Raw genomic sequence first — 26,146 nt, 5'->3', positions numbered from 1 at the left:
ATGCAAAGCGCTGGAACGCTACAGGCTACGAATTACAACAACAGCAGCAGCAAAAAACAACTTGTTGTTTTTTACATTTTTCGTAGCTATTTCATCACTAAATTCTCTTCTGAACATTTTTGAGGAGAGAAATCAGTGTAGATTTTGAATATTGACAGTTTTACGATATTAGATGGCGAATCGAATATTTGCTCCGACGTTTTCAGAGTTTAGAAGCTCCACAAACCGCCATGACAGTTAGCTATAGCGCCTGCCGGGGTCGCTACCTTGCCAGCCGGGCGGTCACGCTCTCAGACCGCTATGAGCTGCTGGAGCTCTCTAGAGACCGGTCTGTAGGCGAGAGGCTTTTATTTCCTTGTTGACGGATAGTTTGTTTAAATATCATGGTATAAAATCGCGGTTTCAAATACAGCCCCTGTGTTTGTTGGACCCACCCGCCTCCCCTCCCTCCCTCCCGCCCGCCCGCCCGCCCGCCTGGTGGGTGTCTTTTCGCTCTTAAAGCTACGTCGTCACCACAGCACTTTCCCTGAGCATTTAATATTCCAGCAGATGAGTTTACTTTGTAGTTAATGGAAAGCTCGGTGCGTCTCATACCAGCGCTAAAGGGTGCCTTGTGTGTCGGTATCTAACGCCGACGGCCGTGACAAAGCGTCTGTATTTCAATGACAACGAGCTGGTTCAAACCAGTAACTCTCTGGTGCAGTAGCTGTTTGTCAGTCCTGCTCCTTTAACTACGTCGACACTCGTCTTTCTCCTGTTCACCCACGTCATTCTCTCCTGTGTCTCTAATCTGCCTCCAGTTTTCCATTCACCTCTCTCCCTCGTCCTCTCTCTCTCCCTCTCTCTCTGCCGGGCCGGCCGATTGGCCCACCTGTCCCTCCGTCTCCTGCCAGCACGACTCTTGGACCTCACAAGGACACGACGTCTGGACTTCTGTGTCCTTGTTCGTGCGTCTTTCCTCTCGGCGTGCTGGTGGGTGTTGGCGTGCATGCAACATGTTATGTACTTGAATGAAATACGACTCCAACGCCGTTTAATGCAGGTTCACTATTATGCAAATTCAATATTACTGAGCCTTACCTGACTATAACAAATAATATATATAATACAGTAAATTCATTATCGTATCAGCGGTGAAATTATCTAACTATGATTTCTGTTGAGACGATCAAATGAATATGTTCCCTCCTGGTGGATGGCTGCCAGAGGAGGCGTTATGTCACCCAAAAGGTAAAATGTATTGATCCCCTGAAGGAGAAATCCTTTTTCTGCCAGAGAGGTCAGAGGTCAGAGTCAGGTAGATGATAGAGATTAAGTGTCTTGCTAAAGAACACTTAGGCAGGACAAACGCTCGTCAGCACTGTGGGTGTGATGATGATGAACCGGTCTAACTTTACCACCCTGCTGCCCTCACATTGTGTGTCTGTAGGTGTGCGTTTGTGTCTGTGACTCTATTTCTGTTCACAAGGGTGTGTGTGGGTGTGTGCACAAAGCTCCACACACTGAAGCAGGCTTTCAGCTTCTTTAAAGGGACATGTCACCTACTTTATTTAATCATTTTTATTTCAAAATGGCTGGTTGATCTGTAGTGATACAGGTTTTCCTCCAAGTGTTGCAGCCAATAATCTCCATCCTCATTTATACCAGATATCCACAAACTAAACCCCTCAAGGTGAACTCTAATTCACAGACAGTAGTAAGAAGACTTAAAGACTCTAGATTTGATATCCAGAGCATTAATATATGTAAAGATATAGAGAAGTAATGTCTACCTGAGCAGAGAATGAAGTCACTCTCCCTCTGTGCTTTGTTGACATCGCCGGGCTGCCGGCCGTGTGTGTTTTTAATGCATATTCGTGCATGTGAGCATGCCTGAGCTGGCTATCTTCACAGCCACCGCCCACCACTGCTCTCATACGGCGGTTACAGCTTACATGCACTAAAAGACACGCACGCATGGCCCGGCGATGTAAACAAAGTTAGAAGCTCAGATTATCCGAATAGATCGAATAGAGAACGCTTTAAGGGATGCTTTAGGGCGGGGCTACCTTGTGATTGACAGGTCGCTACCATGCCGTTGTCTGGTCTGGGAGTTGTCCGTGTTTTTGTCTTACGACTTTAACCCTTTCACAGTTTTCACTTCATCAAAGTTAATATTAACATTTTGGTCACCTAAAAAATGTCCTATTCAGCGTTCGGCTGTACGTAGCTCCGCCCTGTCGTGTCACTTCACGGACAAAATGCTGAACACGAGGCTTCAAAACCGCAGTCCACAAACTGGAAAAAAAAATAGGTGACCTCGCGGTGACTACTATGGTGTGATGGACTTGACATCCTGTCCTGATACAGACATGATTTCACTTGACGGAGGACACACCACTCCTCTTCATCTCCACCTGGTCGATTACTTCTGTATATCAGAACAGCTCATTGAGTATTATGAAAACATTCAGCCATCACAATGCTTGTGCAACCTGACACCCTTCACATGAGTGGTGTGTTCATATGCAGTAGCAGATAGCCTGCAGGGCACCGAGTTGGAGGGTATAGGAGAACGTATAGGAGAGTGATGAGCCTGTAAATGACTGCAGAGCAATAATGATAATGGAAGTGATGGCAAAGGGACAATTTCCAGCCAGGTACTCTCCCTCTCTCTCTCTCTCTCTCTCTCGCTCTGTGTGTGACCTCATTTCTCTCTCCCTGCTGGACTTCATTTCCTCGCTAAATGTTCATTCGGTATTCTCTCAGAGGAGGTACTGTACCTACTGTAACACCTGCGTGCACCAATTCATGTTGGGGAGTGACCTGATTCACACCACAGTTGAAGAAGCTTCCCCAGCTTGATGTGTTTTTGTCTTAAACTATTTGTGGAGTCGATACAGCCGGATGTATATCTTTATGACGACCTGTTTTCATCTAATCTGTTCTGACGCAAAGCTCAGCTGAGAGTCAGAAGCTCCTGTTTCCCTCCGTCTTGAGTTCTGATGTCATTTGGTATCTTTGCCAGATACACTTGTGACTCAGTATACCATCTTTTCTTTTCCCCGAGATGAGGCGAGGTGTTTTTTTAAGCCCCTTGGGGTTGCTCTGTCTCACCTGCGCAGTCTGTGCCGTCAAAAAAGAGACAAAAAAAACAGTTTCTTCTGCATGTACATAAACTAAATCCAGTTTGAACAGACGGTGACCACTTTGATGTCAGTAGACCCGCCTCATGCCAGACATCCATTATTGACTTTATCATTTATATAGTTTCATAGCCAAATAACTTGATGGTGTTTTAGTTTAATTCCACTTTTTCAACTCCGTCAAGTATACAGCTCTAAACACGTAGTATAGTATATATGTGTAGGATGAGAGAGGTCTATTTCTGAACTGTGTCTCTGTGAATATCCATTAGAGGAGTCGTGGGGACGTCTATGGTGTCCTCTCTCATTGACTGACTGGCCCAGAGTCTAAATGATTAGATTACTGCGTGACGTCACAGCGAAGCTCTGAAAATCAATGAGCTGTCATCCCTGAATACTAAATACACTGGTCACTCCGTCCGTCTGTCCCCTCTCCTCTTTTATTCCCTCGCTCATTAATTCTGGTCCTCATCAAGTATCTCTCTCTCTCCGGTGTGTTCACCAAGAATAAAGTCAGCACACAACACAGTGGCAGAACCTTCTCAGTCACGACTCACACAGCTCAAACACAGAAGAAACCAAGAGAGGAGAGAAAAGAGAGAAAGAGAGAGGCCGACACTATTAACACGTAAAACTAAACTAAAAGTCTGAAGACCTTGTAATGACGCCTTGATGCTTCAATGTTCGTTACATACCACGATATGAGTTGTGTGTTCCAATACCCATACTACTATACCATTTAGTATGCCAGAAAAATATTTAGTACGTCCCAATAGATAGTATCTTCAAATTCAGTATGTCAAAAATACCAGGAGTTCCTCCTGCATCCGGTCACATTTTGCAGTATGCAAGCCAGCATCCCTTTCTTGCTATTCTGACCCCTAATCCTCTGCTTAGCGGATATAGAGAGACATATAGAGTTCAAATCTGAAATCACACAGTAAACTCAGTATTGACGTGTCCAGGGGACGCATCCTATTTTTTTTCCCCCTGATAATGCTACACTGCGAACAACAAATCCGAGTTGAAATTGGCAGGAGAAGAGCTAGTTAACGTTAGCTGTTAACAGCCGGTGGGAAGCCTGGTCCTGTCCGGCTAAAGAACGGAGCTAACAGCTAACTTTACCATTACCAGGGGTTGAATTGAGGCACATTATGATGTGTTCAAGCTCTATTCTGTAAAACGAGTATTAGGCGAAGGTAAATTATAACATTATCATGATGATGATGAATTTGTTTTTGACCAGTATGCAAACAGTAACAAAGGATGAATGTTGATGGGATTTATTTTACCGTGTTATCAAATTGGGTATCAAGAATCGTTATTGACTACTATATTTCTGGTATCGTGACATCCCTAGTATTATATTACTGTATTGTAAGCCCTGTTAACCTTTTATGAATTTTACTTTTACTTTCTCAAAGCCAGAATTAGCTATTTTTAAGACACGCCAACTTCAATTTGGGCTGCACAAAGTGGAAGCAAACCAGAAAGAGAACAAACTATTTTGGCATTTTGTGTCCCCGTTCCCGTTTTTGTCATGGCCCACGGGCCGGGTTATGACAAATTGGGGGCTCGTCCGGGATCTATGGGGGGGGATGTGACGGCCCCTGCTTGTCTGCAGAGGTGTGATGTATCAGTGACGTGCTGTGTTGTGTTTAAGGTGCCTGATTGGAACAACCCCGAATGGGATAAGTGGTTACAGATAATGGATAATAACTTCCAAACAAGGCTGTCAGGAAATCTAGTAAAGCAGCAAGTTCTCCGACATTGTTGAAAAAGATGCAAACTTAAAACAAATCTGAGTTTCCAAAATGTCTTCCCTCTCAGGGTCTTAAATCAGCCCTCACATAGATAGAAAAACACACTCTCACACACACACACACACACACTGAACATAGTAGCTGGCTTCTGTGTTCATACCAAGACCATTAAAATGTTTTATATGAATATACATGAACGCTTGAAATAATTGGCAATATAGGCCATGCATGGTAATTGTGTGTGTATACATGATCTAAATACAGTGTGTGTGTGTGTGTTTTGTATGTGTGTGTGTGTGTGTGTGTGTGTGTGTGTGAGTGAGTGTGTGTGTGTGTGAGTGAGTGTGAGTGTGTGTTACAGAGGCTGTGCTGAGTGATTGATCATAGGGAGCAGGGAAAAGCAGGTTACTGCAGCGCTCACACACACATTCCCTCTCTGCTCCTCTCGGCGTTTGCTCTTTCTCATTTCCCTCTCTCGCTCTCTCTCTCTCTCTCTCCCTTCCCCCCTTCTTCCATCTCCATCTTTGCCTTCCCTCCTCCTCCCTCCAAACCCTCTCCCTCTCTCCATACATCACTCTCACCTCCCCACCCATCACTCTTCCCTCCTTCCTGTGGTCTTCCTCCTCCAGCTCTCCTCGTCCCTCTCACGCCTCCTTTAACAGCAAAACCCATCTTGTTATTCCCCCTCTCTCTCTCTCTCTCTCTGTCCTGTTATCCAGAGCCCAGGGGAACGGAGAGACATCGTCACGTGTCCTCTTCTTCTTCTTCCACCTCCTCCTCCTCTTTCCTCCCTCTGTTATCTAGCTGCAGTAGTACAGCTCCACTCTACAGCTGCTCTGGCAGGCGGAGGTTTCATCTCTCTCTCTCTCTCTCTCTCTCTCTCTCTCTTTCTATCTATCTATCTGGACAAATGAGATATTCTCTAATGTGGTGTTTTGCTGATGGCGGTGGGAAGCGATGTCTAAAACATCGCTCCAAATTCTCCCACACCCTGTAGGTGTTCCAGCCCATTTGCACGAAAAAGGCGTATAAATATCACGATAATGCGAAAGGCGTTTAGCGTGCAATAAGTGCGCTTTTCTTGATTTTGCGCGTGTCATTCGTACGCCATGTATCCTGTAATGACTGCAAAGTAAACGCATCTGCGTAGTAATGCTACGGTAAGAGTAAGTGACGTGGAATAAAAAGACGATGGCGTGCTCAGAAATATGTATTCATCGTTCTATTGCTGTTCCTTATGATGATTGGTAATGATTGTAGAGTAGTAGTAGTCCAGGTAATCAAACTCCACACTACTTTTATGTTGTGTCTGACTGGATATCACATGAAGCTCCTTGTATTCACCAACAAAACTAATCTCTCCACGCGTGCTTATGCCTTATCATTAATACCACTTCTTAAGTTTGGATGTGAGTCAGCGGGGACAGCGTCGGGATCCCGAGGGAGTGGTGCATCACTTGCTTTAGTAATCCTTAAGAATTAGCCCTGTCTTCACGTATAAAGACATTTTTAAAAACTGATAATAGCCGGTAGTCCGCGTCTCTGTTATTGTTTCTGGCGCATGCTCATTACACAAAGCAATGAAGGGCATGATATGAGGAGATGTCGTCATCGTTTCCCAAACGCTTCGTTTTACGCGTCCACACCGATACAAAAGAACCAGAGTTTTTAAAAATCTGCTCCTAAAGCCGGACATACACGGTACGATTTTAACCCGTTTCTGGCCTCATATTAGAGTCGGAACAAATTTCAGTTTCATCAGGCGTCGGTCCAGCCCTAACTTTTGGCCAGCCGTCCACAGTGTGACCCCGTACAGACCTCTGCTAGCAAACAACCTTTACCTGCTTCGGAGCTTTCAAACCAATCTTTATTGACAACTGTCAACAGCCAGAACGGCCCTCAGGAGCCGACCGTCCAGTGTGATCACTCAGGTCGCAGCTGACGATCAGACCGTACAGTGTGAGCACATAAATCGTGAGCTTTGGCTTTACATCGCAAACATTCTACTCGTACAGTAGGAGTAGGAAGTACACAACAACATTTCTAAAATTGTACAGTGTATGCCCAGCTTTAGAAAGTGTTTTCAAAAATATCCATTTTTTGTGACCCAAAACTCCCGTTTGCCAAAACATAGAGGAAAATATCCGTTTTTAAAATATCTGTATATGTGTAGACAAGATTTAACAACACTCAAGACAACATTCAAGCTCTGGAAGAAATCAAGAAAACAGATCTTGAGTTAAGAATTGTTTTGTCGTATATTTCCAAGGCCAGGAACGACCCCTGAAGCTCAACATTCAGAGAGCTTTTCCATACATTCATTTTAACATGATGTTAAGCAATAGAAGTGACACACCTCCTACCCAGGGCCGCCCACCCACGTGAATCTCCCATGAGAAACTACCACCTTCATGTGTTTAAAACACCGTGAAGGACGCACTGCATTTTCTGCCTGCTTCTACAACACTGTGATGGCATGTTGTGAAGACGAGTGACAAGATGAAGGCTAACAACACAATTCCTGCCTCAAGACATTAAAAGTCACAGAATTTAAGCTTTCTTTATCGACGTATTTCTTGATTAGTACTGAAATGTTTCACATCGTTTGGGTCACAGCTGCTGTTGTAATCTGATATCAGATATTTCTTCTTTTAGCTCCAACAGTTATGCACACATTTAAACCAACAGTATAAAGAAGAGAAGAAAAAAGAGAGAGACGGAGGGAGGGATGGAGGGATGGAGGGAACTCTGCTAGCGCTCTCTCAGCTATCGCCATAACAACAAACCCGCTCCCCCATCTCTCGGAGAAGTGACATTTCACTTTGCCCTGGTTGCTGCTCCCTGCAGTGCTGCTCTGATCCAGCCCGCGCGCGTGTGTGTGTGTGTTTGTGTGTGTCCTCATTAAAGGAGGCCTGTGACTGAGGGGGAGTGGTCCTGATCACACGAGCACACTTTGTCAAACCAGACCTCTGCTGTGTCTGTGTGAGTGTGTGTGACATCAGAGAAGAGAGGAAGTCATGCTACTATAAGATGCACACACACACACACATACACATTCAGAGTAAGGATTAAAGGGACAGTGTGTAGGATTTGGCGGCGGCATCTAGGGGTGTGGTTGCAGATTGCAACCGAGTACGCCTCCTCTCACTCCAAGACTGTGGTAACGTGAGCGGTCTCTCCATGAGAATGATGTAAAAAATGATCATTTCCCTCTAATATCACAAATCATATCGTACAAAAAAAAATTGGAGATTTCGAGAATAAAGTCAGAAGTTTACAAGAAAAAAAGTCTTTCCTGACTTGAAAAATTATCTTTTAAACTGACAAACATCATGTGTGTGATTCATGGAGCAATTCAAACGGGATCAAAAAATATATTTGCTCATTCATATTCTTTCTGAAATAAGGTCCTGTGGTGTTCCACCGGAAGGGGAGGGGGAAAAAAGAACTGCTGGCCGTGCAAAAGACCAACCAGAATCCCTCTAAGTAATTAAAAATAACAGAGACACTAATTAGATGCTGTTTGCATTATTACATTATATTATATTATATTATATTATTTTATATTATATTGTATTACATTATATTATATTATATTATATTATATTATATTATATTATATTATATTATATTATGTTATGTTATATTATATTATATTATGTTATATTATATTATATTATGTTATATTATGTTATATTATATTATATTATATTATGTTATGTTATATTAAATTATATTATATTATATTTTGTTATATTATGTTATATTGTGTTATATTATATTATATTATATAATGTCCCAATATTTCATGACGAATAAAAACAGAAAATGAAAAAATCGTCCTCCATCAGATTAAAGGCTGAAGAGAAACCTTGTTGTTTGGTCGTCTTTGCTGAGTTTGTTTAACGAAAGTTCACTTCTGGTTGTGTCCAGCTGTGTGATGTTGTATCCAAAATGATTCAGAGTCTGAGAGGACTGAACTAAAGTGGAACAGGTAGCCATGCAAACACATCTTCAGTATCCAGAGGGAGGTACACACGAGGCACCGTGTTGGACAACAACCAGTAGAAAACTCATGAATTACAAATAAAACAGAAACATAGTGTATTCCCTTCAGGAAAAAAATAAAGACATAAAGAAAAGAAGTAAAGTTACTGAGGACTCACCCGGTGAGCACGACCACGAAGTCCATGACGTTCCAGCCGTTCCTCAGATAGGAGCCCTTGTGCAACGCAAAACCCAGAGCCAGGATCTTTATCCCCGACTCGAAACAGAAGATGGCTATGAAGTAGGGCTCCGTCTCCTCCTGCAGGGGGAGGTGAGGAAGAGAGAAAAGAGGAGGAGGAGGGAAATAAACAGGAGGAAGAGGTAGATTAGAAAGAGGGGAGGCACGTCAAGAGGAAGGGAGGTGATAGAAGAAGAAAAAGGTCAGCGACAGGTGGATTGTGGGTAAACGTTTGTGTTTGTCTAAAGTCATCAGGCCTCATGCAGGAAGCGATAGAACAACAGATTGTTTTTGTTCATGTTGCGTTATAACACATTGATTTCTGGGATTCACCAATGTTTTCTTATTGTTGCTCTTCACTTAAGTAAAGATAAGAAAAAATTCATATGTCTAACGCAAGGAAATTTAAGTTCTAAATTTGAGGAACATTAAAAAACGCATGTATATCCTATAATCAAATTTAGATTATTATGTGTTTTAGAGTAATTATTGTAATTATAAGATTGGATTATTAATGAAATACTATTGGTCCATTAGACTACAAACCCCCTGGATGATATTGTGTGTGTTCAGCTCTTAGATGCTTTTTGATTTTACTATAACGCCAGTACCAACACTCTGGAAAATCACGTTTACTTTGTTTAAGTTTATTTAACACTTAAATATGCGCTGAATTCACACCAGGCAGCGGTGAAGCAAGTAAATAATTACATTTTTCTGTTCCCGGGAGGGTTGTTTCATGTGTTTCAAGCAGGAAGAATTTCTTTGTAACACAGGTCAACATGTCACAAAAGTCACATGATCTGTTCACTAATTGGCTGCGGGTATTTTCTGGCCGCACTTCGCCGCAGAATTAAACGGCGGCCGTTCATGAGCATGTGCCGGAGTATTTGCACACGGCACGACACCTGCCCTTATATAGTGTTCCGAGGGCGTTACCTATGCTAACACCTGCCCTTATATAGTGTTTAGAGGGTGTTAACTATACTAATACCTGCCCTTAGTGTTTAGGGAGCGTTACCTGTAAGAGATAATGTACAGTGAGCCGCTCATTGTTGTGAAGTAAAGCGTCTGAGTGTGGGATGAGGCTCCAATGACTGTACGATAAGAACGTCAGTTTCTATGTGTGCAAGTTTGTATATACTATTTTGTTGGTGCGTGCGTGTGTGTGCGTGCGTGCGTGTGTGTGTGTGTGTGTGTGTGTGTGTTACCAGTCGTTCAGACAGAGGGGTCTTGTCTCCATCAGGAAGGTGCTGTTCCAGAGCCAGAACGATGCAGTTTGCAATGATGGTGGTGAGGATCATCCATTCAAACGGAGTGCAGCTGGAGTTAAGGCCAACATCAACAACAAGTAACACGCACACACACACACACACACACACACACACACGCACCTCATATACATGTACATGTACACTGTAATCAGTCACACTGGAGATCACACCATGAAACTGCTGATGAACTTCTGGTTCTAATGTAGGACGTCCTGATGGACGGATCATTTTCTCTCTCTCTCCATATATTTCTTGTGCTCTTCTTGTACAAGTCCTCAAAGGTTTCATATCCCTAAAATGTGTACACCCTAAGCTAAAAGGTTATATCAATTAAATAATAGATAAAAGTATTGAATTGTGTCATGTTTTTTGAGATATCCTCCTGTTCTAAATGTACCTTAAAGGGAGATTTATTAAGTATTTAATCCTCTTCTCAACATGGGAGTGGACAAATATGCTTTTTATGTAAATGTATGTATATATTTATTATTGGAAATCAATTAACAACACAAATCAATGACAGATATTGATCCAGAAACCCTCACAGGTACTGCATTTAGCATAAAACAATATGCTCCAATCATAACATGGCAAACTGCAGCCCAACAGGCAACAACAGCTGTCAGTGTGTCAGTGTGCTGACTTGACTATGACTTGCCCCAAACTGCATGTGATTATCATAAAGTGGGCATGTCTGTAAAGGGGAGACTCGTGGGAATCCATAGAACCCATTTACATTCACACATCTGGAGGTCAGAGGTCAAGGGACCCCTTTGAAAATGACCATGACAGTTTTTCCTTATTTAGTTATTTAACCTCTTTCCCAATAAGCTAGTATGACATGGTTGGTACCGATGGATTCTTTAGGTTTTCTAGTTCCATATGATACCAGTATCTTCACTCTAGCTTTAATACTGAGCCCGCTACAACCTCCGAAACATTGATTGCGTTAATGCGTTAAAGAAATTAGTGGCGTTAGAACGGATCTGTGTTATTAACGCGTTAACTTTGATAACCCTAATAATAATAATAATATAGCAATAAAACCACAACTGGTTATGACTGACAGAGTTTAACATGCTTGAAGAAATAATGAATACATAGGAATAAGTCTCAAGACACCGGCCGATACACACGCCAACACGAGAATAAGACGAGTACCGACTTCAACCACATCGACAGCAACGACTGACTTTATTAGATTTAAACTGAAAACGCTCAGTTTATAAAATTCCTCCACACACACACACGGGCTGACTCACAGAGGTCGGCTGGTGGAGCAGCCAGCTTCTCACAGCGCTCCATCCAGTCAAGTGTGTTTGTGTGTGTTGTAGTGTGTGTGTGTGTGTGTGTGTGTGTGTGTGTGTCCATGCCTGAGTAATGGCCGCTGGAGGGGCTAAGATGACTGGATACATCCAGACAGATCAAGCCTGTGCCTAATTGGCCAGTCATTATCCTGTTAGCCTGTATGTGTGTGTGTGTGTGTGTGTGTGCGTGCGTGTGCGTGTGTGTGTGTGTGTGTGCGGTGGGAGTGCGTGTCTATTGTCGTGTTTACCAGATGCAACGCTGACATTGACACTATGGCCGGAGGACGGCCTCTGTCTCTCTGTCTCTGTGTGTGTGTGTGTGTGTGTGTGTGTGTGAGAGGCTGCTGGTTGATGTGAGGGGATTGGACAGGTCGGTCTGAGGATACACACTAACAAGACGACGCTCAACTCCACTGCAAATGCTGACTGACAGACACGACACACACACCGACTCGTGGAGGACCGACTCGTTCTCACTACCAACTCGTCAAACACCGCCGTCTGGTCAGCGCCGTTTGGTAAGCGCCCTGCGGCATCGTGAACCGACGCAAAGAGGCACCCTTTAGCAACAGTGTGTGACGAACTGGGCTTTCAACCAACTCCTATATAAACCCACCTGCAGCGTTAATAGACAGTCGGAGCAGTGACGTAGTATTAATAGCGTGAGAGTCCGTTCAGGTTGTAGGCTAGTTGCGGTAGGCGGTGTTACACGGTGTTCACCCATCACATGACGTACCCACCGCCCCCTCTGGCGTACTTATCAACCTTGAGACCTTAAAAAAAGGGAGGATTTCAAAACCAAAGCAGGGATCTGGGGGTCATCCCCCAGAACAATGTGAGTTTCAGAGACTTTAAGTCCATTCAGACATGACAACGCCACCACTGCACTCTGAAAGCAGTTATTTCCAACGGCTTGTGCCGCGCCGCACCGGCTCTTTTCGCTGCATTGAGCAAAGCCCAACAGCTCAAACTGCGCTGTATCGCGAGCATAGACTGCTCTCTTCCACCGGGAAACTACTGTTGGTGTAGCTCTATTGTCGTCCGGGTGGAAACGGAAGGGATTATACGTACACACTGTTCGGTTCCAGAAGCAGGTTGAGATAACAAAAATGAAAAAAACGTGTAAAAAACGTGCCATAAATCGGGGAGAAATACGGGAGAATCGTGACCCCGGGAGGAAATGGGGAGAGGGCGATGAAAAATGGGAGTCTCCTGGGAATATGGGGAGGGTTGGCAACTATGCCCACCGACGTATGCTTTTTTATTTACAGAAATAAAACCCATTTAGATCATTTTGGCGTATCAGTGGCGTGTTATCAATATAGATAGTTGGACGACGGACGCTATAAACTGACAGTGAATGCATCTGCTCCGTACGGAGTCTCAGCTCAGAGCAGCAGGAGTCAGATTTCACACACGGGACGAGAGAGAGTTGACAGACAAGACGATGGCGGAGGATTTGGTGTCGAAGTGAAAAGCAAACGCGTCTATTTGGCAATATTTCAGATTTAAACCCAACGCTATACGGGAACCATAACGTCAATGAGGTAATCGCCGAGAAGAGGACGGAGCAGTCACAGCCGGTGTGTGCGTCGCAGTGGCGCCAGGTGGCCCCCGAAAAGCTCCACTGGAGAGGTCAGACACACCGCCACCCGACGGTAAAGATCAAAGTAAGAGCGCTACACATATTGACCGTCATCTTTTCTTGTAATAACACCGGCGTTGTTACACGTTTATTAACAGGGGGGAAAAGTTCCTGACCATCACCTCCCTACTTGACGCTAAAACATACTTCGACCAAAACTTTAATGCTTGGATTTGAACACATAACTGGGAAGATACAGGATGATATAAAAACCTAGAAGGAAAATTTACGTGCCCTTTCAAGCTGCAGTAGAAAGTGAGCAAATAAGTTATTTTTATAAAACGCTCGCTATATCGTGACAGTAGTACATGAAACAGGTAACCTGAAAACAATCATGTGCCTCTGGTGTGTGAAATCTTGCAGATGACGTTAGGAGCACCGGAGGAAAACAAGCAGTCAGAGCTGATCTGAGCTCCTCAAATGTTTTCAGAATCATCTTGTAGTGCACGGTTTAGCTGTAACATGAGTAAGTTTGTGACGCCCCCACACATTTTGAGATCAAGTTGAGATAATACCAAGCACCGCCCACCAGCCGGAGAACAGCCAATAGGAACGCTCTCTCAATGAAACGACCTGTGATTGGTCAAAGTCTCCCGTCACAGGTTAGATGTTCTAAAGCCTGTAAACAGAGCCATGAGGAGGAGCAGAAGTCTAGTTTTCTCTCAGAACACTTGAATTACAATATGATGAAAGGTTATTATGGGATTTTTGCCTAATGATGCCAAAATATTGTTGCCTACTGAAGCTTTAAGTAAATATCACATTTCACTCCTGCCTGTGTTTATTTTCTTTCTCATATCACTATAAGTCACCATAGTATGAAAATCAATTTACAGTAACCGTATGCAGCCATCAGATGCTGTGTGTGTGTGTGTGTGTGTGTGTTCAGACTACATGCTACCCTGCTACACCATCTATTATTCAGCAGACACACACTCTGCTGGCCTAACAACCTGCTGAAAGCAGGAGGTAACACTCCCTCTGAGTGTGTGTCTCTCTCGTTTCCTCCCTTTTCTTCACCTCCCTGCAGTCTCTCTCTCTCTCTCTCTCTCTCTCTCCCTCATATCTCTTTTGTTTTTCTTTCTCTGATTTGTTTTCTTCTTTCTTCTGCTTATATTTATTGATTTTTCTTTCTTCCTATCACACTTTTTCCTCCCATCATTTCTTTCTTTTTCATACCCGTCCCTCTCTCTCTCTCTCCCTCCCTTTCTTCCTCCAGCTGACTGCAATAAGTCACTCCTTCCTTCCCTCCTTCCTTCCCTCCTCCCTTCTGTCCTTCCTTCCTTCCTTCCTTCCCTCACTGGTCTCCCGTTATCCAACATTATTTATCTCCCTCTCTTTCCCACTTCACCCCCGTTCCTTCTTTCTTTTTTGAGAGGGAAAGAAATCGGAAGCAATTAGAGAGCAGAATTTTTTGGCATCGGTGTTTTTGGTGAGCGCTGCAAAAAAAATAAAAATGTGTGTGTGTGTGTGTTCCTCTCTCGTTAATTAAAATGGCTTTCTGATGGCCACAAACAAGCTCTGCCCTGCCAAATACACTGACCTCACACACACACACACACACACACACACAAACACACAAACACACGCACACACACACACACGCACACACACAAACACACACACACACGGCCTCTCCTCCTCCTTTCACTCTTTATCTCTTCTTTCCACTGCAGGCGGCTACTCAAAGCTAACAATTACACACACACACACACACACACATACACACACACACACACACACACAAGCAGACATTACACTAACTAATGCATTGATATACACGGGTAAGGCTTTAGTACACACACACACACACACACACACACACACACGCACACACATACACACACACAGGGAGAAAGGGAATACCCACATCAGCAATATTTTGTTGCTCCATTGCCTATTATTGTGTACACACTCACACACACACACACACACACACACACTCACACACACGCACACACACTCACACACACTCACACACACTATGTTCTGCCAGCAAGTGTATTAACTTATTACAGAGAGAGAGATGATTGGTATTTATGCACAAGCTCCATTTTTCAGGCAAGATTGTAAAATGGCTGCAGACGAGGAGGAGGAGTAGGAGGAAGAGGATCAGGAGGAAGAGGAGGAGGACGAGGAGGAGAGGAGGCGGAGGAGGAGGAGAAGGAGGAGGAGGAAGAGGAGAGGAGGAGGAGGAAGAGGAGGAGGAGGAGGAGGAGGAGGAGGATGGGGAGGAGGAGGAGGAAGAGGAGGAGGATAGGAGGAGAAGGAGGAGGAGGAAGAGGAGAGGAGAGGAGGAAGAGGAGGAGGAGGAGGAGGAGGAGGAAGAGGAGAGGAGGAGGAGGAGGTTGTGAGCATTTAGTGTTGAACTGACCCTTTAAGGCTCCGTCCTTGTGAAACTAGAGTTAAACAGAACAATGTGTGTTCTCTGGGATTAGTGTTGTCTTTGCTGAAGCGTCGTCGCCTCTGTCCCCCTGGAGTCCAGTTTGAGCACCGGGACGGACGAGGACGCTTCTGACACGTCAGGATTGTTTCTGGCCGAGGCACTTTCAAACCGATATATTGCTGTATTACGGATCTTGTAATGTTTTTCATATACACTCATCCTTTAAAGGTGATATATGCGAGATAGGGAGCATATCTATTGCCTCCTTACGGTTCTCACGGAGACGTCTGTAACTCAGCGGATCATTTATTTTGAGGGGAATCAACTTCGTAGTCCTTATTTAAATCATTAGGTCCTAAAGTTGTAAAATGCACTGATAGCTGAATCCAGAGTTATTTCCCTTCCTCCGTTCATGTGAATGAGACCCAGACCGAGGCTGGAGCGAGGGCTGGGAGGCGGAGTTAGCAAGCTGTGACGACAGCGTGACGGCTGTGACCCCGTGACCCCGTGACCTCGTGACCGAGCGGACGGTACTGCACCTACTACGTGGGATCAGAGGATGCGGAAGATGGTCAGAAGATCCGGGTACTTTATCACTCGGAAGTCGAGCCATTTTGGCATTTTGACTTTGTGCTCTGCTTTGTTTATTGGACAATCTCTAAATAAAAACAATTCTTTTGTATATTCTCAGAATCGATATATCTGCTTCATCTGAGTCTATGTGGAGGAAGAAGGAAGTTACCGCTTTAATTGTTGTAGTCTGAGTAACGTGACGTCATATCCGTTAACCACACAAACCAGCCGGCCGCAGCGAGCCAAAACGAGAAAGTATAAAACGTTGGAGGGTCGTCGTGGATCCGACCTGCACCCTCACATGTTAAATCCAGCGTGGTAAACACTACACATCCAGTAAAGGATGGAAACACTTTGGGTTTCACACATTGACAGGAAAAGCAGAGCTAGACAGAGCAGAGCTAAAGCTGCATGCTAACTCTGTCACAGACAGGAAACGTTATGGTATGGCGGTAACGTGGCGGTGGAGTTGGCTGTCGCTCTCGTCTCCGTGGTCAAATGGGCCGACGCTACGACTGTAGAGCACCCAGATACTGACATTTATGTTCTCTGCATTGAAACGGCCCCGATGGAGCTGACCATGGATGGATGAACGGGAGAGCTAGAGACCACCTTGGAGAAGTTAGAGGAAGTAGACATGTGGGACTACGTCCGCTTTTCAAAATAAAGTGTTAACAAAGGGAACTGTATATACTAAATACATCTATGGAAATCAGATTGACTGGATTATATTCACCAGAAGTATAAAACATTACATGTCCTTTATTAATTAAAAAGAAAATCCCACTAATCTGTGAGGGAAGTTATATAATATTTATCTTAAATAATGCCTGACTTTGATCCTGATATATTTGACTTCAGGACATCTCTGACTACAGACATGCTGCAAATCAAACATTATTACTGGATTCATTTAGATATTTTCCAAAGTAAAAGTCCCTAGAAGTGTATGATTCAACTTTTTACCATAGTGTAGTGTTAAAAAAATCACAATATCGAATCGCAATACTTAAAAATCACAATACATATCCAGTTGGCACCCGAGTATCGTGATAGTATCGAATGGGGAGAATCGTCCCAGCCCTAATGTACTGCGGTTATACCCCAACAGAGCAGACATAGAGGGATCATTAGATGAGGGTAAGAGGGGTGGTACCACAAGAAACAGGTGACAAACAGAACTACCTCTATACCTGTACAAATACGCTCCGACATCCTCCTTACAGCGGTGAAGAGTCTCCTCCATGAAGACGATAAACTATCTACCTGTTAAAAGGTTCCTCCTCACTACAAGCCACAAACTACCCACACCTATTTAAATACGCCTCAGTCCAAGTCGCCCGGTGAAAAATGTCCTTGTGTACCAGTTTGCTTGTCTGTGTGTGTGTGTGTGTGTGTGTGTGAGTGTGTGTGTGTGTGTGTGTGTGTGTGTGTGTTTTCAGCTGATGAGGCGTTTTGGCGTGGCGCTGAGGCTGTGCTTTAGGGGAGCCGAGCCTGATGAGGGGGAGATTTTAAATCACACCAAATGAAGCTTTATCAAATAAATGAAACTGTGTAGCACTCGACTCAGCAAGAGTCGGTTCCTTTATGGGAGTGACGCAAGCTCTCTCTCTCTCTCTCTCTCTCTCTCTCTCTCTCTCTCTCTCCATCTCTCTCTCTCCATCCTCCTTCACAAACATGCAGAGCTGAGAAATAGCAGGAAGCAGGCACACACAGCCAAATATCCTCCAAATGATGAGTCTAAAGGCATTCTGTAGACTCACATTTCCTTCACTTTTTAAAGTGTTGAGACTGAAGTGAAAACTAGAGCCGACAAATGCACATAAGATCAATGTCAATAATATATAACATATAATAAATAGAATTAATTCAGTGCGAGATGAAGACGAAGACGCAGTCGTAGTGAGTTCACAGGAATCTACAGCCGGTCGGATTCTTCTGCTCGTGTGCAGCCATCTGCATGAAGCCAAATGCTCTGCAACACCCGGCGTACTAAAGCACTTCACATTGTGTTTTAGTGCAGCGCTACATCACAGCTGGGTGTGGTCACACAAGTACAACAGACCCACGGAGGTTACTGCAGAACGTTTGGTCCATACGAGGGATGTAAAATATTGAATTAATCACATGATTGTCCATCGTTAATCATTTTTATCTGTTCAAAATTAACCCTAAAGGGAGATTAGTCAAGTGTTTAATACTCTTATCAACATGGGAGTGGACAAATATGCTGCTTTATGCAGATGTATGTATATATTTATTATTGTAAATCAGTTAACAACACAAAACAATGACAGATATTGTCCAGAAACCCTCACAGGTACTGCATTTAGCATAAAACAATATGCTCCAATCATAACATGTCAAACTGCAGCCCAACAGACAACAACAGCTGTCAGTGTGTCAGTGTGCTGACTTGACTATGACTTGCCCCAAACTGCATGTGATTATCATAAAGTGGGCATGTCTGTAAAGGGGAGACTCGTGGGTACCCATAGAACCCATTTACATTCACACATCTGGAGGTCAGAGGTCAAGGGACCCCTTTGGAAATGGCCGTGAAAATGAGACCATCTGCGACTTTCTGGGTTTCCTCCATCAGCCTGTAGACTGCTTTAAATGTGAAGAATCCGCTTACAGGGATAACAGTGTGCAACCATATAGCTAACGTTGGATTAGAAATGCAGTCGGCTAACATCAACACTGCTCGCTCACGTCTGCGTAGTGCGAGCACAAGCGCGAGCGACGGGACACTGACTGTCATTAACTTAACGGCCACAGATGTCATCGTTAACAAGTCATTTCTGATTCTTACAGAGAGTCCCTTTAAAGAAATAAGTGGCGTCAAAACAAATTTGTGTTAAAGCGTGATTATCGCGTTGACTTCGAGAGCCCTGATTTAAGTCAGAGACACTTAAAGCTGCAGGGAAACGGAGCAAATATGATTAAAAAAAGTTATTTTTATAAAACTTTATCCTGACGGTAGTGCATGAGACAGGTAATCAGAAAAAAATCATGTGCCTCTGTGTCCTCCGGTGCTCCTAACGGCATCTGCAAGATTTCACAGACCGGAGGAAAACAACCAATCAGAGCCGAGCTGGAGCCTTGCCGTCTCTGAGGGAGGAGGAGGAGGAAGGGGAGGAGGAGGAGGAGGAAGAGGAGGAGGAGGAGGAGGAGGAGGTTGGAGGGAGCAAACAGCATCTGCATGAGCGTAATCAGCAGAGTAAACAGTGGTTAAGTGTCTGTACATCTGCATTAATATGATTGTAAGTTACACTCGCCACACAGCTGTGAAAGAGCCGATGATTGTGATCAGCCAATCAGGCTTCAGAGCTCTGCCTCCACTAACTCATTTATTCCATTTCATATTTTCACGTTGTATCCTGCAGCTGTGGCAACAACCACAATGCTTAAAGTTTCATCTTCCTCTCTCACTTTGCTTCTCCTGTTTATCCCTCCATCTGCCTCTTCCTCCTCCTCCTCCTCCTCCTCCTCCTCTTCCTCCTCCTCTTCCTCAGATTGGCTGCAGACAGTGAATCTTTCTCTTTTTCACACCCTAAAATCACTGAACGTCGCTCCACACCTTTCCTTCTTCTCTGTTCTTATTCAGCCATCTTGCCTCCTCTCCATCCTCCTCCTCATCCTCCTCCTCCTCTACCTCCACCTCCCCTCCTCCCTCCCTATCCCGCTCCACTCTTCTCCTCCATTAACCGCTATATATAGACATGTGAAAGATAAAAGGGTGCGTCTCTCTCTCTCTCTCTCTCTTTCCCCTGACCCCAGCGCTTTTTGATTTGTGGAAGAAGCTTGTTTTTTTTTGCCGAATATCTGCTGTGCTTCTTGAAGCAGGCTGGTAATGAGAACTGCATCACACACACACACACACACACACACACACACACACACACACGTCCATCACTCTCTCCTGTCTAAAGCTGGGTATACACTGTACCATTTTATAAATGTTGTTGTATACTTCCTGCTCCTACTGTACGAGTAGATCGTTTGCGATGTAAAGCCAAAGCTCACGACCTGAGTGATCTCACTGTACGGTCCCGTCGGCTCCTGAGGGCCATTCTGGCTGTTGACAGTTGTCAATAAAGTTTAGTTTGGAAGCTCCGAGGCAGGTAAAGTGTGTTTGAGAGCAGAGGTCTGTACGGGTCACAATGCTAATAAAGCAGAAACGTGCTGCCTTGATCATCTGAGCCATCCTGTCTGCTGAAACGTCTAAAAGAAAGAGGCAGCAGCGTAACGCTGTATGGACTCGCTGTGGCGAGGAACATGTGGACAGTAGAGGATTGGAGGTAAGCTAGCTACGTTTTACTAGCTATATCTACCCACTGAGCAAAGACACGTCCAAAAGACATCAATTTAACGTCTCTGTCGACATCTGAAGACATCCACTGAGGAGCCAGAATGAAAGCTTTTGCGACGTCTTTTTTAAACGTCTTTTAACATTCAGCTATTGTTGTCAACCTGAGTTGCTCGTCCGCAGACGTCCAAAAGTGGGTCTGGACTGACGGACGTTATACAGACGTGATCTGAACGTCTTCCTGACGTCACATGTTTGCTGGGCTACATTGTTATCTTGATAGCGATGCTCTGATTGCTGTAAAAAGAGGAGAGAAAAAGACGCTGACGTCGGGGAGACGACTCGAGGCTCTGCTTCGGGGCAGAAACGGGCTGAAACCGTACAGTGAACGCCCAGAAAGCTTTAGTGGGTTGAGCCATTGTATCCACCATTTTCAAACTTAAATGGAAAACACACACAAACACACGCCTACTGACACACTAATACAAAAAACGGCATGCATACACTCACACACATGCATGCATAACAAATTATTCACACACACACACACACACACACACACACATACACACATACAAACACACACAGTAAAACTTGCAGCATCTTTCATGATGCAACTCATGGAAAGAGTCTCATCTCTGGGTTGTGACAGCTATGCACGTACGTACGCACGCACGCACGCACACAGACACACACACAAACACACACACACACCAGACACACTATAGCACATACTATATAACTGCTGAAGCAGCTCAGATTGTCGGCTTCAGCTGAGCTTCTGGTTAAATCCGCCCACTTCAAAATGACAAAATAGCACAACTAAATGGCATCTATTGGAATTTCATGTTAGTCTAATAAAGTGACGTCATCCTGGACCGGTTGTTCTCCACAGTTTAGTTTACTAGAGGTAATTCATTGTCTGCAAGGATGAGGCCAGAAATTATCACACTACACACTAGATTAGATTAGATTAGATTAGATTAAATTAGATTAGAGGGGATCAGATTTTAATTATCACCATGGGAACTGGGTCATTTGGGCAGCAAAGAAAGATGAAAATAAATATATCCATTAAAAACATACTTGCCAACCTTGAGACCTTAAAAAAAGGAGGATTTCGAAACCAAAGCGGGGGGTCTGACGCAGCTTTAACAATCCAACAAAGTGCAATAAAATAGCCGAGAATGACACAGAAGTCACTGGTGACCGTCGGCTGCAGAGTTGGAGCGCTGATGAGGTTTCCATTTCAAATAAACAAAACAAGCAGCTGGAGAGTTGGTTGAAAACCAAACAGTGTAGAGTAAGGAACAAACTGATTATTGGCTTAAACTGCAGCCACAAAATACCAAATAAATCAACAACCAGTGATGTAATAATATCATGAAACAAAATAAGCTTTATCCTGTTCGTCCAATTTTAAGATCAGCTTTCAAGATTTATTTAAATTGTCAGTATTTATATTTTTAAATATCAGATCTCTACAAAATCTCTGTATTTATAAAACACCCCAAATCCATCCTTCATCCTGATCTGTCATTTATAAAATAAACCTCCAGCAGGCATCACATCTCTCTCTTAATCTTCCCTCCCTCTCCTTCTCATGCCATCCTGAGTTAAGGCCTCTTAATCTGGACCACTTCTGCCGGAAGATACTCTTCGACTGTTCTTTTCCCATCCCTACTTCCTTCCTTTCTTTCAGTCCCTTGTTCCCTTTCCTTCCCTCTCGCTCCCTCCATCATCATACAATCTTAACTCAGCCGGGCCGACGGCTGCAGCATCATCTCCTCACTTGGGAAGAAGGGAAGAAGTGAGAGGAAGAGTGGAGGATGAATTAAAAAAATGAGTAAAGAGGTAGAATTGAGAAAAGAAGGAGCAACCAGATTAAAAGAAAAAGAGATTTGTGAAAAATTAAGAGGATGAAAGGAGGCAACGTATCCTCATACAACTGTTCGTATGACATCTAACGAAAAGTTATTCCTCATTATTCGTGCGTTTTCCTACGAATGTCCAGCAACACGTGTCAATGTCTTGGTTAGGTTTAGGAAAAGATCGCGGCTTGGGTTTACATAACTACTAAAGTTGCGTTACTTAAGTACGGAAGTTACGTGACAAATAAATCAACGTTGACTTGTGGCCTCACACGGGGCACCAATATATGATGATTTTTGACCCACCCGTCCACCCCGACCTCCTCCCTATGCGCGGTTTATCGCTCTTTATACTTCCTGATTCATGATTACATGGAGTAAATACAAATTGATTTCGAGGGATATATACGCATCAGTTTTCGTAGCAATAGAGAGGCGAAGTCCCGCCCCTTCCGGTGGACCCTGTCGGACCTTATTTCAGGAAAAAATATGTACGGTAGTCAACAGACAGACAGTAAATATTTGTTGATCCTGTTTAAATTGCGCCATGAATCTCACATATGATGCTCGTCAATTTAAATCATAATTTTGCAAGTCAAGAAAGTCTCAGTTTGCATCTCTTGCACAATATACGTCACCAACACAAGCTAGGTAGCTAACGTAGCTAATGTAGTTTATGAAGAGACTGAGGAGAAAACTGAGAAATTGGGATGTAAAAAGGAAGAGATGGAAGGAGGATAAGGGGGGAAAGGAAGTGACAAGACGTAGGGATGAAGTATTGAAGGGGAGGGAAGTAAAAAAAGCATGTAGGAGAGAAGAAAAGAGGAAATCAAGAAGGAGGAAGAGAGGTAGAGTAGGAGGTGAAGTGGGTGAAATGCAGGCAGAAAGTAAAGGAAGGACGGCAATAAAAGGTAAAGGTGAAAGAAGAGAAAGCAAAGAAGGAATGATGGATGAAGAGATGAAAGGCAACAGGCTTTGCAGAGGTAAGGAGAGAAAGGGAAGCAAAGAGGGAGTTCAGGTGAGAAAGATGGAAGAGATGCAGGAAAAAAAGGGAGAAACGGAGATGGAAAGAGGAAGAGATGGAGGGAGTGATGTGGTGGAGGAGAGGAGGATAAGAAGAGGAGGAGACGGGCATACTCACCAACCTCCAGACCTCAAAAATAGGGAGGACTTCAAAACCAAAGTGGGAGGTCTGGGGCTGTTTGTTTCCTGCATTCTGGTGACTTATAAAGAATGAAAATAGTAAAATAATAAGTACACTGTGAAAGCATTTTTATGTTAATTAACTAACTTTAATTTTACTTTGAATTCTCAGGAAAGAAAACTGAATAATTCGCCCCTCTGGCGTGAACCAATATTCATCAGTTTTTATTTATTTTTGCTCCTGCTTGAGTATTTCTTTCTCTTAGTTCTTTCCATCTCTCACTCACTGGAAGGTCCTTTCAGACACAACGCAACGACGGCATCACTGCGCTCTGAAACCCGTTATTTCCAACAGCTTACGTCGCACCACGACGGCTTTTCCCAGCGTCGAGCAAAGCCCGACTTCGGCTGCTGCGTGGTGTAATGTGAACCCAGCAGCGAGCGGTCTCGAGCAGCGAGCGGTCTCGAGCAGCGAGCGGTCTCGAGCAGCGAGCGGTCTCGAGCAGCGAGCGGTCTCGAGCAGCGAGCGGTCTCGAGCAGCTCTCTTCCGCCAGGACAGAGGTGTAGTTGTAATTGTCATCAGGTGTAGCTGTAATTGTCGTCCGGGTGGAAACAGTAAGGCTTATACTTGCTGTTCGGCGCCAGAAATAGGTTTAGATAACGAAAAATGGGAAAAAAGGTTTGAAAATTTTTCATAAATCGGGAGATTTGTGACACCGGGAAGGAAACCGGGAGAGGGCGATGAAAAATGGGAGCCTCCTGGGAAAATGGGGAGGGTTGGCAAGTATGAAGACGGGTGGAAGAGGAGGAGGAGGAGGTGGAGGAGGAGGAGGTGTAAGTAAAGGTAGACAGAGACAAGGAGGAAGAGGAAGAGGAGGGAGAATTGCAGTATTTTTATCATTCTGAGTGAGTGGGCTCCATAAAAGTAGGTTACTGTCAGCAGACAAGGAGAGGCTCAGACACACACACACACACACACACACACACACACACACACACACACACACACACACACACACACACAGCTACATGTACCATCTCCATTTTAGTTGTGCTGAAGCAGCTGCAGTGTGTGTATATATATATATATATATATGTGTGTGTATGTGTATGTGAGGGAGCCTGGAGCTCAGTGAGCCACCAGCTAAACTGTTGGTTCCAACATGAAACCACCAAGTGGATCGTCTAAATGGCAGCGGAGGATACTTCAGCAGAACGAAGACGTGTGCCCTCAGAGGGTTCTGCTGATGTTCCATCAAATACACCGGATCAGTACCGGCACCAGGACACAGGTCAGGTAGGCCGGACGTGACTGCTATCAGCCCGTTCTCATTCTCAGGGCGTCAAATACTGACGCTTCATCACTCTTTGGCACAAGTCACCCTACTTGCCAACCCTCCCGATTTTCCCGGAAGACTCCCGTTTTTTGTGAATGTGCAAGAAGAAAACAATGAATGTATGTTATGGTGAATGAAAGTCATTACAAGCCATTACACAGGTGTAGCAGGTGTCATTCTGCTGGTCCTATATATACTAGTGTAAGTCAGCAAACATGCAAACGTAGCACGGCGGCACATTACAGTCTCGTTGCTGCTGCAGCTGCATATCAGTGATTGATTTCCTGAAGAATTGTTGCTGCTGCAGAGCATCACGGAGCAACTACAATGTTATAAAAAGCAGACATGATGCTGACGTAGCGTACCAGTGTTAATGTATGGCATTTAGCTGTATAGGGTCTCAGTGTTTTCTGGCTTTAATGCATGCAGAGAGGCTGCAGCAGGTAGAGAAGAAGCCGGGCTACAACTGATGTTTGATGAATGTTGGTGGACTGAAATAATCCTCCACTCGTCTTTTGACTCCAAAAAAATGAAGTTTATCAAAGATGTCTGAGAGTGATGCAAGGTAAAATACAATTCCCTACATTATAACCTCAGATACAAACACTGTACTGATGCACACACACACACACACACACACAGGCACATACAGTACTCATGCACACACACACACACACACACACACACACACACAGGTCTGGTGTGTGAAGAGGTGGGCTAACTAACATCCCACAGCGTCCTGCTAGCTCAGCAGCCGTAAAACTGTCAAGAGAACTGATGACCGACTATGCTGTCTTCTCACACACACACACACACACAGAGTGTTCACCTTAGCCATAAATCTCTAAACATCCCCACCTCCCCCGTCACTATAGTTGAACACACATGTGCACACACAAATATGCAGCTACACCCGGTCGCACAACATTTCACAAACGCCGCCAAAGAGAGGAGGTCGGGGTGGATAGGGGGGTCACCAGCAGACCGCCGTTCATTCCCCGGTGAAACCACAAGTCAATGTTGATTTGTCACGTAACTGACGTACTTAACTAACGCCACTTCCGTAGTTCTTTTAAGCCAAACCATGATCTCAATAAATCTACATTCTGGGTTTGTCACACCACAGAAAAATGTGTTCCTAACCACCCAGCCAAAGTTGAATGAAAAGTATATAAAGTATATAAA

General features: G+C 44.2%; 1 protein-coding gene across 20 annotated transcripts in view; it reads right to left on the bottom strand.

Moving 5' to 3' along the window:
* The window catches only part of cacna1ab (calcium channel, voltage-dependent, P/Q type, alpha 1A subunit, b), a 178,956-nt gene that overhangs the window by 123,696 nt on the left and 29,114 nt on the right, over window positions 1-26,146 (bottom strand). For all 20 annotated transcript variants that reach the window (XM_037764557.1, XM_037764577.1, XM_037764578.1 and 17 more), the window contains exons 2-3: window positions 10,325-10,430; window positions 9,055-9,194 (exon numbers count right to left, since the gene is read on the bottom strand). In XM_037764557.1, the coding sequence (XP_037620485.1) occupies window positions 9,055-9,194; window positions 10,325-10,430 (246 nt within the window). The remainder of the gene's footprint in view (window positions 1-9,054; window positions 9,195-10,324; window positions 10,431-26,146) is intronic.

The sequence above is a fragment of the Sebastes umbrosus genome, chromosome 3 (assembly GCF_015220745.1).
Source record: "Sebastes umbrosus isolate fSebUmb1 chromosome 3, fSebUmb1.pri, whole genome shotgun sequence".
Taxonomy (NCBI): Eukaryota; Metazoa; Chordata; class Actinopteri; order Perciformes; family Sebastidae; genus Sebastes; species Sebastes umbrosus.
Note: the sequence above shows the minus strand (reverse complement) of the source record. Positions and strands in the feature narration are given on the sequence as shown.